Source organism: Schistocerca nitens, chromosome 6, assembly GCF_023898315.1.
Source record: "Schistocerca nitens isolate TAMUIC-IGC-003100 chromosome 6, iqSchNite1.1, whole genome shotgun sequence".
NCBI classification, from domain to species: Eukaryota; Metazoa; Arthropoda; class Insecta; order Orthoptera; family Acrididae; genus Schistocerca; species Schistocerca nitens.
In genome coordinates this window covers 629655864-629673921 of record NC_064619.1, presented here as the reverse complement: position 1 = coordinate 629673921, position 18058 = coordinate 629655864, and the positions used below count along the sequence as shown (strand labels likewise).

Below are 18058 nucleotides of genomic sequence, written 5' to 3'. Positions count from 1 at the left end.
GTATTGCAGTCCTATGTCAGAGGTCCGAGGCGTCTTGTCACAGTCCGCGGCGCCCCGTACAAAGTGGAGAGGCTACTGTCGTCGTAAGGAAGAAGGACATGAGCAGAAATTACTAGCGAACCATTAACACAGTAAACAGAAGATTTGCTTAACTTGTACTTCTCCTAGCATACGAAGGCTCATTACAAATAATGCAGCAAGAAATAGAGACCAGTTCAGACAGTAGCAATAAGGATGAGGCTCTCTGAACTAAAGCATGAGCAGTGTCGTCAGAGCCACGACTGGCCACTGTCTGCGTAGCATCACATAGCGAAGGGGTTCCGAGTGCGAGCTTGTTGTGGGGCTGCCACTGGCTGTCCCATATCGCAGTGCCAGAGGGCGACCATACTACAGAGCGACTGCAGGCATGGCTCAGTGGGCGCGCACCACTGGGTCCACCAGATCCCGTGTGGCCGCTATCGATGCCTGGCAGAAATTTGCAGTTCCATTGCCAACTTTGTGACGTCTGCAACATTCTACACCCCATTTTGTTGCTCTTTTTGGTAGGCCATCCTGGACTTACATTTTAGCAAGACAATGCCCACCCATATTCGACGAGAGTTTCTGCTGCTTGCCTTCGTGCTTGCCAAAATCTGTCTTGGCCAGCCAGGTCACTAAATCTCTCCCGAACTGAGGGCATTTGGAGTATTAGGGCCAGGGCTCTCGAACCAGCTGACGATTTTAAAAATAAAACTTGCAAATTGGACACAATTTGGCACGATGTTCCTCGGGACAACATCTAACAAGTCTGTCAATCCGTGCCAAGCCCTATAACTGCTTCCATAATGGCCAGAAGTGGATCAAGGCGTCATTGACTTGACTTGTGAAGCTCTTTCTCCTGAATAACTCATCCAATTTCTACGAAATTGTAATCATTTGTTTGTCTGTACATGTACATCACTTCTAACGTTTTCCATCCCATTCAAGTACTTCCTTTGTGGTGCACCTTTTATTTGTCTTAGAATTTACATCGCGCGCTCAGCCTCCTCTGTTTTTAAAAGTTCCGCCGTTTAACATCTTCTTGCTGTTGCATCACAGCCAGCTCCACTTTCTGCTCCATGCACATAGTAAAATAATTTTGACGCAAGCAGCATAAAACGCTGTATCAACTGCGGCTACTCATATCGCACAAAAACACTCTCATATCTAATCATCTGTTGGAAATAACTGTCCAGTTTTGTTAGGAAAATATTTTGATGACAACCACACAAAGAAAACAATGTTTTCTCGGATTTCTAGATAACGCTTTAAAATTATTTCAGAATGCCGTCTTTTTTCTGGACAAAGGTAATGCTTTATCTTGTAAAACCTACAACACTACTAGATTTACGCCTAAAAACAGAGGAAATAATTAACGACAAATTATTTGGATTTATTTGCTCAAATACCCTCAGCAGTTTCACAATTGATGAACAAACGTCTGTCAAAATTGTTTTGATTACATGGTACAAAAATGCGTTGAAAGACCTGGATGATTACATTAATTTTTCGGAAAATAATAATTTGGCAGTAATGTGAATATTTGCTTTGGAAAATACATTAACATACAATGATATGTCCTTGTGTTGCGAAAAATTACCACTCACCAAACTCAGATATGGACTAACTTTATAATGAGTTCTGCAGTATTAAGGAAATTGTAAATATAACTACTGGGGAGCGTAAACAAGCACCAGTATCAAATTTTAAAAAAATCTATCTACGAAACTTGGCATGAACTATTCCGAAATTCTAGTATACCGAACCTAGTTTATTATGTACGTTCCATGTTGTAACACCACTGCTGAGAGGGAATTTTCACTGTTTGGAAACGCCTGGACTGATCCAAGAAATAGACTGAGTGCTCAACACTAAGGCGGCAATTCACGTAAAAATTTACTTCCTGCAGAATTACAAAGGTTTTTTTTAGTTACGTTTTAAAGAATAAAAAATTGCTCAAATGTGCCAAGTTACAAGACAAGTACTCCTTTAAAAAAGTTACTGACTGAGCAAAATGCTTTATTTAACGATTTGTGTTAAAATTTTTTGTGATGATTACTTTGTAATAGCGACGAGGTTATTTTGTTAATTTTGTTTCAGATTTTAAATACTACTGATCAAAAACTATTACATTGTTTTTCTCTCGTTTCTGTACATTTGGAGGCAAGTCCCGTTTATTTTTCTCAAGTTCTGCATAAAAATTCGTGGTTTTCCATATATCCGTGACAACAGTTGGCAACCCTAGGCCGGGGAGGGGGTCGAGTTTAATGTCCTTGGAAAACCCTTTTCGAGACGAAGAATTTTTATGAACAACCTTTTTTCATCCGGGCTGTAGTGTCCCAGATAGCTCCAGAAACTATTTTAACCACCACACCCTGTATTGGTTTATGTGCATCAGCGGCATATGTGGATACTGTCTGCAAAACTAATTATGAATGAAGTTAGTAGCACAGAAGTAATAAATTTAAACGTAATGCATAATGGGAAGTTTTTCCACGCTTCTCGTTGTTTATGACGTCCTGTCTCCCGAACTATGATAGAAAGATCGTTCTTACCCCCCCCCTCCCCCCTCCACAGCGATTTTTGCAAGACAGTAAGGGATATGTGCGCCAAGTTTGGCACACACACACATATATCCATTTTTATAATACCATGTATGGATTTGAGTGTCTGTACAAATAAGCGTAAACAATAAACAGAAACATAGTAAACCAATGCCTCGAGCATCGAATTTTTTCTGTGTGTATGCACATGAACAACATGTGCAACATAATAAAATAAATTCAAATTTACGTGACCATAATAACACAGTCAGTCCTTAAACTACCTACGTTCTTTTTAATTTGTATGTAATCAGACATGCTATATTTTATCGATGCACTTTTATTTAATCTTTTGAAATACAAGAACACTCTCGCAATTCCTTTAGCTATTTTCTTTGGTACCTCTCGAGCTTGTTACATGTTATAGCTATTTTCAAGATAATCTTTCGCTCTGACGACAGTAGAATCAGACATCGAATAAGTAAAACCGCCCTACTATCCAAACCATCTGCAGCAGCAATGTAGGAGTCGAGGAGTACATTTTGAAGCACACTACAGGTTTCTCGGAGAAATTAATTCTCCACTGTTAATGGTTTCACGCTAGGTACATTGTTACCACTGAAGCCGAACCAAAATGTTGTCGTCAATTACCCTACTCAGCCGCCTTCCGAGCATTAAATTGTGTACCAGCTCTATCGATGTACCTACAATTTACACTGAATACGAGTTAGCTGATGGGTGTGAGAGTCAATCTCTTCAAGGTGAGTTCCTTTTCAGTCCAGAGATGGACAGTTATAAGTACTCCGAGTAAGGATCCACATAAATGGGACGATTAAACAAATACCAAACACAACAAGAGTTACTTACTCGCCGACAACGTCAACTGGCGCCTTCAGCTCTTGGATGGTCACGGATGTCGAATTCTCAGACGGCAAGGTGACGAGCTTAAGATATTCCCTAGGCTTTGTCGTACCGACCTGAAACATCAACATATATGGAGAATTCTTAGTAAAGATCGAAGATCGTGTATGCCTATTGACATATGGGTGCTGCAACAGTGAAGCACTGGAATTACAGATAACATCGTGGAATTTAAATGTGCATTATTCGCGTTAAATACTGTTATCAAAATTATTACGAACGCAGAAGTTATTAACTGCCTCGCAGGTGCTTAGACCGAACACCCCAAATTGCTACCAACCTCCAGATAATCAACTCAGCTCTGTGCACCAAAACTTGCAATCCAGTATTTTTAAAGGGTGATAAACTGACAGTGACTTGATCTGTAGTAACCACAACCAACAGCGGGAACGCCTTAGGCTGCGGATCGGAGCCGCCAGGCGGGGAAGCCGCCGGCCGTGGAGCACGCACCACCGGGTAAACACAGGACGAGTCGGACGACAGACCAACGACAACTGACAACAACCGACCTCGACCGACTATGAACGACACAACGAGGAAGAGATAAACAACGGAGGCTTGCGGAAACCACAACACCGAACACCAACCGTAAATCCACTCGGAACCAGAGCCAGGCAAATGTCGACAACGAGCAACGACCAGAACGCAGTACCGCCGAGATAGAAACGAAATCCAGAGCGAGTACCAGACTGACTGGACTAAGGCAGAGCGGGTCCCTATGTACGAAACCGGAGGGAGCGGCTATTGGCCGCTGTCTGCACGTGGCTTAGCGAGAGCCGCTGCGCGGAATAGCCGCCGCGGAGGCGGAGCCTTCTATGGCCTGACCACGTCCATTTGTTCTGCAGCTTGTTCGACTTCCGCGGCGGAAGGTGCTAGATGATCCACAAGATTTTAGGACTGCAGCCGCAGAAACTCCATTTCTATAAATGACTTTTACGCCGTATGACTTACGCCCAGCAACTGTTCATGTTGCCTCATGTAAAGGAGGTTGTTAGCAGTTATCTGCGAAGTCAATTTTAGAAAAGCATATCCCACCTTCCAGTCACTCAATGACATATGTGTGCTTTGGAGTTCGTACGTTAATCACACATTTGGTTTTTCTACAAACTCATAAGTGTCAATTTGCTTATGATTGCTATAACTGTTTCCCGGTCACTCAAAGAAATGAGTCCAGAGATGGCAAAGGATTTGGAGGAACAGTTCAATGGAATGGGTAGTGTTTTGAGAAGAGGTTAAAGGATTTCGAGGAGCAGTTAAATAGAATGGGTAGTGTTTTGAGAAGAGGTTATCAGATGCAAATCAACAAAAGTAAAAGAGGAGTAATAGAATATATTCGAATTAAGTCAGGCAATGGTGAGAGAATTAGATTAGGAAATGAAACACTAGAAGTAGTAGATGAGTGTTGCTATTTGGGCAGCAAAATAACTGACGGTGGCTGAAATGGAGAAGAGAAATTTGTCAACAACGAATATAAATTTAAAAGTTAAAAAGTCTTTTCTGAAAGTATCTGGGGTATAGCGTTGTACAGTAGTGAAACGTGGACGATAAACAGTTGCGATAAGAAGAGAATAAAGGCTTCTGAAATGTGGCGCCACAGAAGAATGCTGAAGATTGGATGAGTAAGGACTAATTAAATAACTAATTAAGATGTACTGAACCGAACTGGAAGAAAAGATATTTATGGCATTGCCTCACCAAAGGAAGGAGTCAGCTGAGAGGACACATCCTGATGGATCGAGGAATCGTCAGTTGGCTAACGCTGGGAAGAGTCGAGGATAAGAACTGTAGAGGAGGCAACCAAGTCTTTAATGTAGTAGCCAGGTTCAAAGGGATGCACCTTGCAGTATTGAAGCTTGCAGAGATGCATTAAACTAGTCTTCGGACGAGAATGATAGATCGCTCCAGTTGTGCTTTACGTGGTTCTTTGAGACTGATTGTTGCTTGTCAATATCAAGACAATATATGGGCGGCGTTGGTCTAGGAATAACACGTAGTTGGGACTGAGTTGCGCATAAAAGCCTAGGCTTCAAAAGTAGTGCAGTTTGTTGGCAAATATTTTTTTTTTTTGCACAAAGTACGACATTGTGTTAACATCGTTTGGAGACGACTGTGAATGGTAAAATACACTGGCTGACAAAAACACGGAAACCACCGGTAAGGTGAGAAGGAAAGGAAATGAATTTTCAAGGACTTGAAGTTATTTAAGTGATTAAAAAATTAAATAATATTTAAAATGACCTTGGCAGTGTAAGTCCAGCTGTTAGTATGATTTTGCACTCCCTGAGGCCTGGACGGATGCACTAATCCGGTTGGGAAAGCTGTCACGAAGCCGTAATATCATTAACTTATTTCTGATACTCTGATACTGGCACTGAACGGAGTTGATATTCAAATTAGAGGAGAGATCTGAAGATCTTGCTAACCACGAGGAGTACGTCAACACCGCGAAGACAGTGTCAACCACCATCTACGTGCGTCCTCATATAGGACAGACGACTTCTTTGCATATGTCTTTGAACATCAAAAGGCATCAACAGCAAAAGTGAAAAAATAGACATAGCAAGAATTGTGAAGTGTGAAGACTTCCTTCTCCTATAAAGGGTGTTTCGGAAGTAATAGACAATAATCCACACATGGAAAGTACAAGCCAAAAGTAGCTAAAAAGCTTCAATAAACATGGGTCCACAAATAACCGTTGTCGTGATACAACACATTTTCTGTTGCGGTTCATCAGTCAAGGAAAACTGGCAACCATTAATGTTAAAGTAGGTGTTCGAAATGTTATCCATGTGTCTGAATGTAACATTGAACTCGTCTCTGAAATAAGTTGCGAATCCTCTCAGCCAGTCCTGGGGAATTCTGCAAATGCTGGAAGGCTGCTTCAATTCGCAACCGTAATTCCTCAAGAGACTTGATCTCTGTAGCGTAGACCAGGCGTTTGACATGACCATACACACAGAAATCTATGGGATTTAATTCAGAAGACCTTGGAGGACATGGTATAGGCCCTCCTCTACCTGTCCAGTGTTGACCATACGTCCGAACTAGAAGCCGGCGCACTCGTAAATGAAAATGTGCTGTAGCGGCATCATGCATAAACCACATGTTCAGGCGTTGGTTCAGTACATCTGGAAGTACACTCTGCAGAAACCGCATGTACTGCTGTCCGATTAGTCTCTGTGGTAGGAAGTGTGGTCGAATTATGCGGTCTCCGAGCAGTCCTGCCCAGATGTTAAAAGAAAAACGCAGCTAATGTCGTGATAGGTGTGTTGCATTAAGATTGACATCGACCGACATGTGACAGTTATGGCAGATAAAACACCGTTACGGGTAAATCCAGCCTCATCCGTGAACAGAATACTGCTTACAAACAGGGGATTCAGGGTTCACTGTTGTTGCACCCATTGACAGAAATTCTCTCTAGGAGTTAAGATTCCACTGTTGAGGGCTTGCACTCGCTGGAGATGATATGGATAGAATATTTGTCGATATAAAATCCGCCACACACTGATATGACTCAGGACACGCTCTTGGGTAGGAATCGTCCTTGTTGAAGCGCTCGGACTTTAGTGTACAATGCGTAACAACCTTTCCTCAACATCGGGTTTATGGAGCTTGGTCGACCTTCTCGTACATGGTCCCCGAAAATCCAGATTTCTCTAAGGTGATGATGTAATCGGCTAAATGTACTTCTGTCGGGCTGCCTGCGGTGAGAAAAATCTTCTTCATACAATCCTGCAGCTTCAAGGACACTGCCATGGGCTTTGCCATACCTCAAGTGCATGTCAGCGTACTCTTCACTGGTGTAACCTCTGTCCATGGTGCGCCGGAATGTGTGGCCGAGCGGTTCTAGGCGCTTCAGTCTGGAACCGCACGACCGACACGGTCGCAGGTTCGAATCCTGCGTCGGGCATGGATGTGTGTGATGTCCTTAGGTTAGTTAGGTTTAAGTAGTAGTACGTTCTAGGGGACTGATGACCTCAGAAGTTACGTCCCATAGTGCTCAGAGCCATTAGAACCATTTGAACCATTTTTGTCCATGGTGCCTTCACGTTCGTAACCGCTTCTGAGGCCGGTACGCCACAGTGCATGGACGCTCAAAGGAAAGTTGCTGCGCATGTATAAACAAACATATAGTCGATCCCAAGCCTTGTGATGCCAACGAAAACACCCCGGTATCCAGAGGCGTTTACAGTTGGTTCCCAACTCGAAATAAAGGGATACCCCGGTAACGGTAGATCTGCGGACCCATGTTTATGGAGCTTTTTAGCTACTTTTGACCTGTACTTTCCATGAGCGAATTATTGACCATCACTTCTGGAACACACTGTATAACAAAAGTAAAATTATCTATTTAGGAGAAAACTCTCAAACGAAATTATCTGGGCAGTTAATATGCACTGCCTAATAAATAAAGTGAAGCACCCAGAAGAGGCCGTCAGGTGTTAGTGTAACTTGGTGCGTGTACACATCATTGAAAAGTATGTAAGTGATTACAGAGTAGCATTTCCCTGTGACGGGGGGGTGGCCTGTGTCGCGCATTAGTGCTGCTCACGTTCAGTGTTGTTACAGGTTGGTTCAAATGGCTCTGAGAACTATGGGAGTTAATTGCTGAGGTCATCAGTCCCCTAGAACTTAGAACTACTTGAACCTAACTAACCTAAGGACATTACACACATCCATACCCGAGGCAGGATTCGAACCTGCGACCGTAGCGGTCGCGCGGTTCCAGACTGAAGCGCCTAGAACCGCTCGGCCTGTTGTTACAGTGCACGGTGGCGTCTAGAAGTGGCGTGAACAACGTCAGATGTAGAGCGGAAGTGTCGCATACTCGTCGGAGACGGCGTTATCAGCACCTGGTAGAGTCTGCTCTCCCTTTGGCCAGCTGGTCGAATCGTGCGGTATCCAGATTTGTCGGTCCGCAGCTCGTGGTCGTGCGGTAGCGTTCTCGCTTCCCACGCCCGGGTTCCCGGGTTCGATTCCCAGCGGGGTCAGGGATTTTCTCTGCCTCGTGATGACTGGGTGTTGTGTGATGTCCTTCGGTTAGTTAGGTTTAAGTAGTTCTAAGTTCTAGGGGACTGATGACCATAGATGTTAAGTCCCATAGTGCTCAGAGCCAGATTTGTGGGTTATTCCGATGAGACAGTGGTCCAATGTTGGACTGCATGGGGACGTGACGGCAGACAAACTCGTCGTCAGGGTTCAAGTCGATCGCGTCTGACCAGTACAATGGGTCGCGATATTGTGTACCAAGCATACGGAAACCCCTTAGCATCTGCGTCTGCCCTCTGAAGACGAGTAATAGACACCTTGCAAATTGCAGTGCGATCCCACAGCACTGTTCGGATTTTAGCAACAAACGGACTAGAGAATTACCGTCGCCTGTGTAGTGTGCCATTACACCCTCTAACAACCCTACCACAACAAAGGTAAAAAATTAATTATGATTGTAGTGTTGCTCACGCTGCTAAATATTGCATTTTCGGGCAACAACAAAGTTATATTATGTGGCAGGTGTCATTAGAGCACAGATAATAATGTCATTTCTTGAAATAATGGATAAACTAGGCACTCATCTTTTCGTGTTTCCCACGCTGGTCTCGTTGTGAACTCATGGCTCAATAGTCGAAAATCTAGGTAGTGATGATTCCAAGCTCGGATGCAAAGAGGCCTAGGTGTTATTCTGCGATATTCAGAAGTTTTATATATGTATTTCATACACCATTCTTGAAGATTAAACTTTTGCAAGTTATGACAGTGGTGATGTAAAAAGTTACACTTCTTTTTTATTACTTTTGTTGCAATATCACGTAATTCGTTCCAGAACATCACTTCACAATATAAAACATACTTGAAAATATCTTCCTCACTGTTAAAGTTCACATTTCATAAATTGACTACAATTTGCGTCTTTTGAACATGACGACCAAAGCTTGACTCTCTAATAACCGCTTACGCGCCCAAAAATTAGAGTTACAAGTACATCAAAGATCATAGTGACAAAAGAAAGAATACACATAAGAACAATATCATTACAATATATACATATCGAGGTATCGAAGTACCTCTACATTAATGAAATCAAATCTGAATGTTGTCACAGAAATATGTTAACTATTTTACAGAAACACAGTAGAATATTGCTGGTATCGAGAGGTTGAGGTGAGGTGCCGCAATGGTTATGTAATTCAAGTACCATTACAACCGTACCGTAACACAGTCTGCTGTGTTTGGAATGATGCTGCCAGTGGCAAGCACGGACTGCTGGCGAATGGCGCCACGTTGTGTTCGGCGACGAACCACAGCTCTGCAACTACCCCAGATTGCGGCTGTTGATAAGATATCGATAAATCGATGTTTCTTCAAAATATCGATATCTGTCGGCAAAATCATTGTCACCGACATATGGATGTATAGACATTGCAATGGCAGTACCGTGTGCCGATATTCTTATTTTATACTATATATTTTAGCAATTTTCGGTAAATATTGGAAACTGTTCTGTAGAAATTGTAATAGAACATAATTTTACTTCCACTGTGTGAAGGAGTCTTACTACTTTTTCAGCTTTCATTACGTCCAGTCCTTCTCTTTGGCTGTGTGAAGCAAGTATATGTGGCACAAAAAAGTAGTCCGATTGCACTGGGGAATGGCGGAGTGATTGGAACAAAAAAGATTTCTCAATGTGAAGAAATAGCACACCAGTTGCATTAAAAAAAATTGACTCAACTAGTACGCTATTTCTTCACATCGGAATTCTTCAAAAACAATAGCTGACGCAACGTTTAACTTCACCCCGCAGTTTCGACACTACAGCTGCTAGGTCGCTGGCATTTGCAGAAATGAAAAAAAAACAGGGAAGTCGACATGGAGTGTTCCGGACAAATTCTATATGTGAAGAAACCAAATGACAGACCCATCGGATACCTTTTATTGTGCCACTTATATGCAGTTACTGTTCTCAGAGAAGCGATTATCGCCCAGCATGAACGTGCGTCTTTTCCTTTGAATTCTTGCTCTAAGGGAGAAAAAAAGACTGCTAGCTTGTAGATGTACAGAATATCTAATAATAAATCATTACTTGAATATATAGCTCTAAAACTAGCAGTATACAAGGTGCGACATTAAAGTAATGAGACTGATGTGATAAAAAATGTTGCTTACCGTTTTAGTCAAGTTTAGTATTGTCTCCTTCAAAGTGGTTCCATTCTGATTGCACACACTTTTTCCAGCGCTTCTGCCATTGATGGTAACATTTCTGAAACTCCTGTAATATCCCCCAAGACCCTCGTCACAGCTTTTTGGACATCTTGTGTTGCTTGAAAATGGTGTCCCTTGACCGCCGTTTTGACTCTTGGAAAAAGAAAAAAGTCGCACGGAGCGATATGTGGTGAATAAGGTGGCTGTGGTAGTACTGAAATTTGTTTTGAGGTTAAAAAATTGCTGTACTGACAGAGCGGTATGGATGGCGCATTATCGTGATGCAGAATCCAATTATCAGCTATGTTGGCATGGACAAGAAGAACCTTTTTATCAGGTCTTTCTAAAATTTCTTTGTGGTAATATTGGTTAACTGTTTGTCCAGGAGGCACCCACTCTTTATGAACAATTCCCTTGGAATGAAAGAAGCACACAAGCATGCATTTCACTTTTGACATTGTCATGCGAGCTTTCTTTGGTCTGTGTGATTTCTTTGAGCACCATTGCGAATTTCGGCGTTTTGTTTCTGGATCGTACTGAAAAAACCAACTTTCATCACCAGTGATAACAAGGCTCAACAATTCTGGATTGATTTCCGTTTGCTCTAACAGATCGGCTGCCACATTTTTCCCTGTTTCTCGCTGTTGTGGTGTGAGATTTTTGGGGCCATTTTTGCACAAATCTTTCTCATACCAAGATCTTCAGTTATTATTAGACGAACCGTTTCTCGATTGATGTTCAGTTCTTCTGCAATCATTTTCACGGATAATCTTCGATTAGATCGTACGATTTCACGCACCCTGGCCAAGTTGACATCCATCTGTGAGGTTGATGGTCGTCCACTGCGGTCTTCATCTTCAACATTCGTTCTGCCTCCACTAAACATTTTATGCCAACGAAAAACTTGAGCTCTTGGCATAATCTCCTCTCCAAAAGCCTTCTGAAGCTTACCGCAAGTTGTCGTAGCGTTTTCACCCAATTTAATGAAAAAAGAAACGGCATACCGTTGCGCAATATTATGTGGTTTCATTTCCGTGACGAGAGACACAAACACGTGTTAACTTATTACAGCACAACTCACGACTGAGCAGTTGCATCGGTGTGCCACTTGGACTAGAAGCAGATTATAGAGCAAAGTAAAAGATATTGTGCCTACGCAAGCCAGCAGGGTTGCCACATCTTGCAAAGAAAATCAGTCTCACTACTTTATTGTCGTACCTCGTATTTTCATTGTGCAGTTTGTATTTTTATAGGCCAGCACGTCGATATTTTTCCTGTCGATATATCGGTATTTTTCCTCCATATATCGAGAGACGGTACTGATTGTTTAAAATATCGATAAATCGGATACACGATATGTTAAAGATATCAACAATCCTACCATGGATGACGATCGCCGGAAAACGTGGAGACGATGTAAGAAAGACGTCGCATTGTTCCAAAGCTTTCGAGAGGCACAGGAGTATTGCTCCTGGTGTCACGGTGTGTGGAGTCGTCGAGTACGACTTCAGGTCGCGGCTAGCAGTGACTGGGAGGGGGGGGGGGGGGGGGTGTCCACCGAGGGCACTACGGTATGTTGCGGACGTCCTGCAATCTGCTTTGATCCTTTGATCTCTCACGCGACTGTATCGAGGCGTTATTTTTCAGCTTTAAAATGTTCATCCACACATAGTGTCACGTGTCCTTGCGAACTGTGTGCGTGATGTTGAGGTACTGCCATGGACAGTAAGATCCCCAGAACTTTTCCCAATAGAGCGTGTACGGAGCCAGCTCACATGTAACTGGTGCACGATATTGTGGATACCAGCAATGGGACAGAGTCCCAACTTGCCTCAGTTGAGGACACAATGGCATTTCCAGCCGAATCAGTGGGTATACATCCAGGGCAGAGAGGACGGACACATACTGGTAAATACTTCGCAAATGTAACTCGGTTTTGTAAGCACTGAAACAACGTCACACACCCTGTTAAGGGAGAATGACAGGGTGACAGTCGACAAAACTCTACACTCTTTTATTACGGAATTAGAATCTATACACATTGAAGAATTGTTCCCCAAAATATTATGCGCGAACTGCAAAAAGTAAGGATTCTGTGAGCGTTTGAAGCCGAGCATCTACGGCGCGCCTCGGCGTTAGAGAACCGGTTGCCACAAGTCGTTATCGATGCCATCATCCCTATTTTTACTGATCTCAATAAATCTGATTTGCTGAAGCGTTATTTGGGCGGTGGTACTCAAAATGTGAACGAAATGTTCAATAGTCTCATTTGGACATACGCTCCAAAAATAACACCCAGCCGAAGCGAAATTTTCAACATTGCTTCAAATATGGCCGTATGTCCACTCAACGTAGGCGTTAAACTGCATTAATGTACGTGGCAAAGGCCCTTCAAATCAAAATCGGCGATGTAATGCGCCGATTTGTGAAGATGTAGATATAGAATCTGTGAAGATATACGGTCAGCGACGAAAGGGGCTTTGAGTACGAAAATGGGGGCTCATCAGGTCAAAGGAGGAGAAAGCGGCCGGCCACTAGCCGGGCCGATAGTTATTATCGACCAGGCATCGATGATATCCTGTAGGTCTCAAGCTTTGTCCCTTTTTTATATGATAAATATTCGTCAAACTTCAAACACGTTTTTTGAATACCATGTGTTTCGGCATGGTTGCCGTCACCCACGCTACAATTTTCATCCGACTGTAATGAGTTTTGGTCTTCCCTGAATGAAATTGAATTCTCTTCAGCGTATCATAATCGATTTTTTTAATGTTGATATTTTGATTGCTCTCGATCTTCCACCATAATCGAGTCCATCAACATGAGGTGGCAAATATGAGGTAGCCAAGGAGGTGGAAGCGTGGGTTCTACTATGCCATGACTGCTTGGTAGCTTCAACAGGAAAATATAATTAATTAGCAGGAATACAAAATAAGAAAGTATTTATTACTTAACTTTGCTGTAGTCCATGATCAGTTGGTTGACAATTATAGAAGACGCGACTAGACTAAGCGTCTGTAGAATAACATAATTTACAAGTCACAGATCTTGCGGTAACGAATTAATCTCTCGTAATCTTGAATGTCGAAACCGGTGAATTTGAAGACTAACTTGGAACTGGGCTACAAAGACTTGATGGCAGCAATGAATGAGCTGCAGACGATGACTGACTAAAATCGGCGCTGGCTGACCACTGAGCGCGGCTACCAACTGTAGACTGGCACAACTGCACTACTCTGCTGCTGCACATGAAGTGGCCTAGCGGCGCCTCGCGGCGAACATAAGTACTGCCACTGGCTGTGTACTCTTTGGCTAGCACAGCCGTTCTTCTGTTCCGTTTATCGAGAGAATCGCATCCGGCGAATCGATCTCTCAGGCGGCGGTGCGGTCGTATGACTGACGACATCACATATTTAGTATTTTTTTCGGTCAAAAAAAGATGAGTCCAAATAGGTTATTTTTTTTTATTACGATCTCCAATTCCGCCAAAAAAAATTTTGCAGATACCTACAATTAACTAAAATTACGTCTGTAACGATCAGGGCGACGTGTTAATTACATGTTTCAGATAACCACAACCGGAGGTAAAGCGACAACCGTCGATCTACCTCCTTTCAGATCTGCCTCCGGAAAATCCCAATTACAGGGTGACGATATGAATATTTTCGAATAAAAAAAGATACCAATAAAAGCTTCAATATAGGCTTTATTCATTGCAGCAAACCCTATTTGTCTACCACATTCCTGTAAGGACGAAAAAAAAAACGTGGATTTGAGTAATATTTTCGTCACCCTGTCGTTCCCCCTTAACCCCCTGAAGTTTCATTTCAGCCCCTCCTCTCCTTCTAGGTGCTTCGTTTTTTTTTTTTCTTTTTTTTTTCAGGCGGTGTATTTATTTGGTTGTTCTGTAGCACATATTCTTAATGATGGTTAATAACTTTTATGATATCTTGTAGCAAGAGGTAAGTTGAAAGATGAATATTTTGGAACTACTAACAAACTAATCAACGACATGAAATTTTAGTTTGCCAAAACATATCTTTTGAAGTTTACAGGTGTCTAACGTCATGTGTTTGCATCACGAGGTGATAAATGGGTATTCCTTGGATAAATATATTATACTAGAACTGACATGTGATAACATTTGCATGTAATTTGGGTGAAAAGATCCTGAGAAATCAGTACCCAGAACAACCACCTCTGGCCGCAATAACGGCCTCGATACGCCTGGGCATTCAGTCAAACAGAGCTTGGTTGGTGTGTACAGGTACAGCTGCACATGCAGCTTCAACACGATACCATAGTTCGTCAACAGTAGGGACTGGAGTATTGTGACGAGCCAGTTGCTCGGCCACCATTGACCAGAAGTTTTCAATTGGTGAGAGATCTGGAGAATGTGCTGGCCAGGGCAGCAGTCGAACATTTTCTGTATCCAGAAAGGCCCGTACAGGACCTGCAACATGCGGTCGTGCATTATTCTGCTGAAATGTAGGGTTTCGCAGGGATCGAATGAAGGGTAGAGCCACGCGTCGTAACACATCTGAAATGTAACGTCCACTGTTCAAAATGCCGTCAATGCGAACAACAGGTGACCGAGACACGTAACCAATGGCACCCCATACCATCACGCCAGGTGATGCACCAGTATGGCGATGACGAGTACACGCTTCTAATGTGCTTTCACCGCGATGTCGCCAAACACGGATGCGACCATCATGATACCGTAAACAGAACCTGGATTCATCCGAAAAAATGACGTTTTGCCATTCGTGCACCCAGGTTCGTCATTGAGTACACCATCGCTGGCGCTCCTGTCTGTGATGCAGCGTCAAGGGTAACCGCAGCCATGGTCTCCGAGCTGATACTCCATGCTGCTGCAAACGTCGTCGAACTGTTCGTGCAAATTGTTGTTGTCTTGTAAACGTCCCCATCTGTTGACTGAGCGGTCAAGGCGTGGCTGCACGATCCGTTACAGCCATGCGGATAAGATGCCTGTCATCTCGACTGCTAGTGATACGAGGCCGTTCGGATCCAGCACGGCGTTACGTATTACCCTCCTGTACCCACCGATTCCATATTCTGCTAACAGTCATTGGATCTCAACCAACGCGGGCAGCAATGTCGCGATACGATAAACTGCAATCGCGATAGGCTACAATCCGATCTTTATCAAAGTCGGAAACGTGATGGTACTCATTTCTCCACCTTACACGAGGCATCACAACAACGTTTCACCAAACAACGCCGGTCAACTGCTGTTTGTGTATGAGAAATCGGTTGGAAACTTTCCTCGTGTCAGCACGTTGTAGGTGTCGCCACCGGCGCCAACCTTGTGTGAATGCTCTGAAAAGCTAATCATTTGGATATCACAGCATCTGTTTCCTGTCGGTTAAATTTCGCGTCTGTAGCACGTCATCTTCGTGGTGTAGCAATTTTAATAGCCAGTAGTGTATTAATAATGAACTAAAATAAAATAACATAAATGTAGTACAGTTACAAATGGCGGTTTAAAACAGCGTAGAGCCGCTGAGAACTACTGTACCTTCTGGTAGCGGAAGGTGACTGGCGTGGCGTACTGGTGCTTCAGAGATCCTGGCGAGCCGTACTCGAGTATGAAGCTGGCGTTGTCCACCAGGGTAACGTCGTACTGGATATAAATCAGTTTAGTCCCGTCCGGCGAAAACTCCAAAGCAGCGTCGTCTCCCAAGTTGGATTCCGGCGACGATGATGCTGCAACATCGAATCCTACCCTCAGACGCGTACAGCTCGACAATAGCCTTGCGTCCTCAAAATACTCACGTAGCTTGCATTGCCAATATGGGACTGTGGTATTCATACTGTGATACCAAGCGTGCGTGAAGTATTAACAGAAATCTAATATCTCAAAATTCAAAGATACCTACTCGACAGTCGTCCACCCAGAACATTCATGTGGCTTGCATTGTTAATACGGGACAGTGGTACACATAATGCGACACCATGCATGCAGGAAGTCTCAACAGAATCTAATATCCCAAAATCCAAAGATACGGAGACAGGCTCGGAGAGTGTCGGCGATATTATTCGTGTAGCAGACGGGGTCTCTTGCGGCTGCCGCGATTCAACAGTCGTGGCAAGTACGTCGCATATAAAGCTCTATATAGGGAAAGAATGGCCAGCTGGTGTAGCTAAAACACCAAAATTAATTAATCTCTTTTCCAAAGGTAGAAGAACATCTATGTAATCAGTCTATCTGCTTCGTTCCTCATATTTTTTACTCGTTGTTCATTTATCTCTGTCTCCTTGACTTTCTTCTGGTGAAGGCATCTGAGAGAACGGAACGAGTGCCGCCATTGTTCTATGTAAGTATTTAATTGTACAGGAATCTGTTGCGAATCTTTATATGGTCAGCTAAGGAGCACAGGATTTTTTTTTTTTTTGTGTGTGTGTGTTTCCATTTCCCTGTACCATTGGTGCAGAGGGGGGCTGCAGCATTACAATTCGCCCCTCTTCAGCCAAGAGATTACGTAAAATACCACTGGAGAACATTACACATATAAAATATGGGGATAAAAGATAAAATGGATGCATGAGAAGGGGAGAAGCAATTGGAGTTAAAATAATCAAAAAAGTGGGGGACTTGGATGAGGCACGTTTACATAAAGTCGACATACAGTTAAAATGGCACTCGATGAAGATGTAACACGTTAACACAGGCGGCACGAACCGCACAATTAAAAATGGCGTCCACAGTATGGGACGATGACACTGAACACACTCTGCACTGATGTGACAGACACAGCGAGCACCAAGGCACAAAAAAGTAACTGCAGTAGAATTTGAAGGGTCTGCCAAGGGAGGAGAGGTCAGAGAGGAGGGAGGAGGAAAGAGAGATGGGGTCTGATGGAGGAGGGGGGCAGGAAGAGGGGGGGGGGGAAGAGGCAGAGCCTGTAGCAAATCAAGGGGCAGGAGATGGGGAGGGAGTGCAAGGACTGGGAAAGGAGAAATGAGAAGGGCAGGGGGAGGAGGAAGGAAACTGCAGAAGGGGGGCAGAGAGGGAGCCCAAGTGAGGAGGGGAGTGTAAGAGGAGGGTCAGGGTTAGAAGGAAGGATAAATATTGGGCAGAAGCACATCATTGGGGATAGGGAGACAGTGATAGTTCCTTTATGAGAGGAGGTGGAAGGTGTGGACATTGAGAGAGGAGGGAACACATCAGTAAAGGCACAGCAGGAGGTGTGGAGTGGAGATAAATGGGGACACCAGGGGGTGAGAGATCGATGTGGCGGTTGGTATAGGGGATACAGATGTATTCAAGGACAAGGAGGAGATGTGGGAGGGGGATGAGGTCATAGAGGCTCCTTGTGGGGGGCAGCAGATGGATACATAAAGCGAGGTGG

General features: G+C 43.5%; 1 protein-coding gene across 1 annotated transcript in view; it reads right to left on the bottom strand.

Moving 5' to 3' along the window:
* The window catches only part of LOC126262316 (venom dipeptidyl peptidase 4-like), a 315546-nt gene that overhangs the window by 142176 nt on the left and 155312 nt on the right, over nt 1-18058 (bottom strand). The window contains exons 7-8 of the mRNA XM_049958868.1: nt 16225-16412; nt 3429-3538 (exon numbers count right to left, since the gene is read on the bottom strand). Of these exons, the coding sequence (XP_049814825.1) occupies nt 3429-3538; nt 16225-16412 (298 nt within the window). The remainder of the gene's footprint in view (nt 1-3428; nt 3539-16224; nt 16413-18058) is intronic.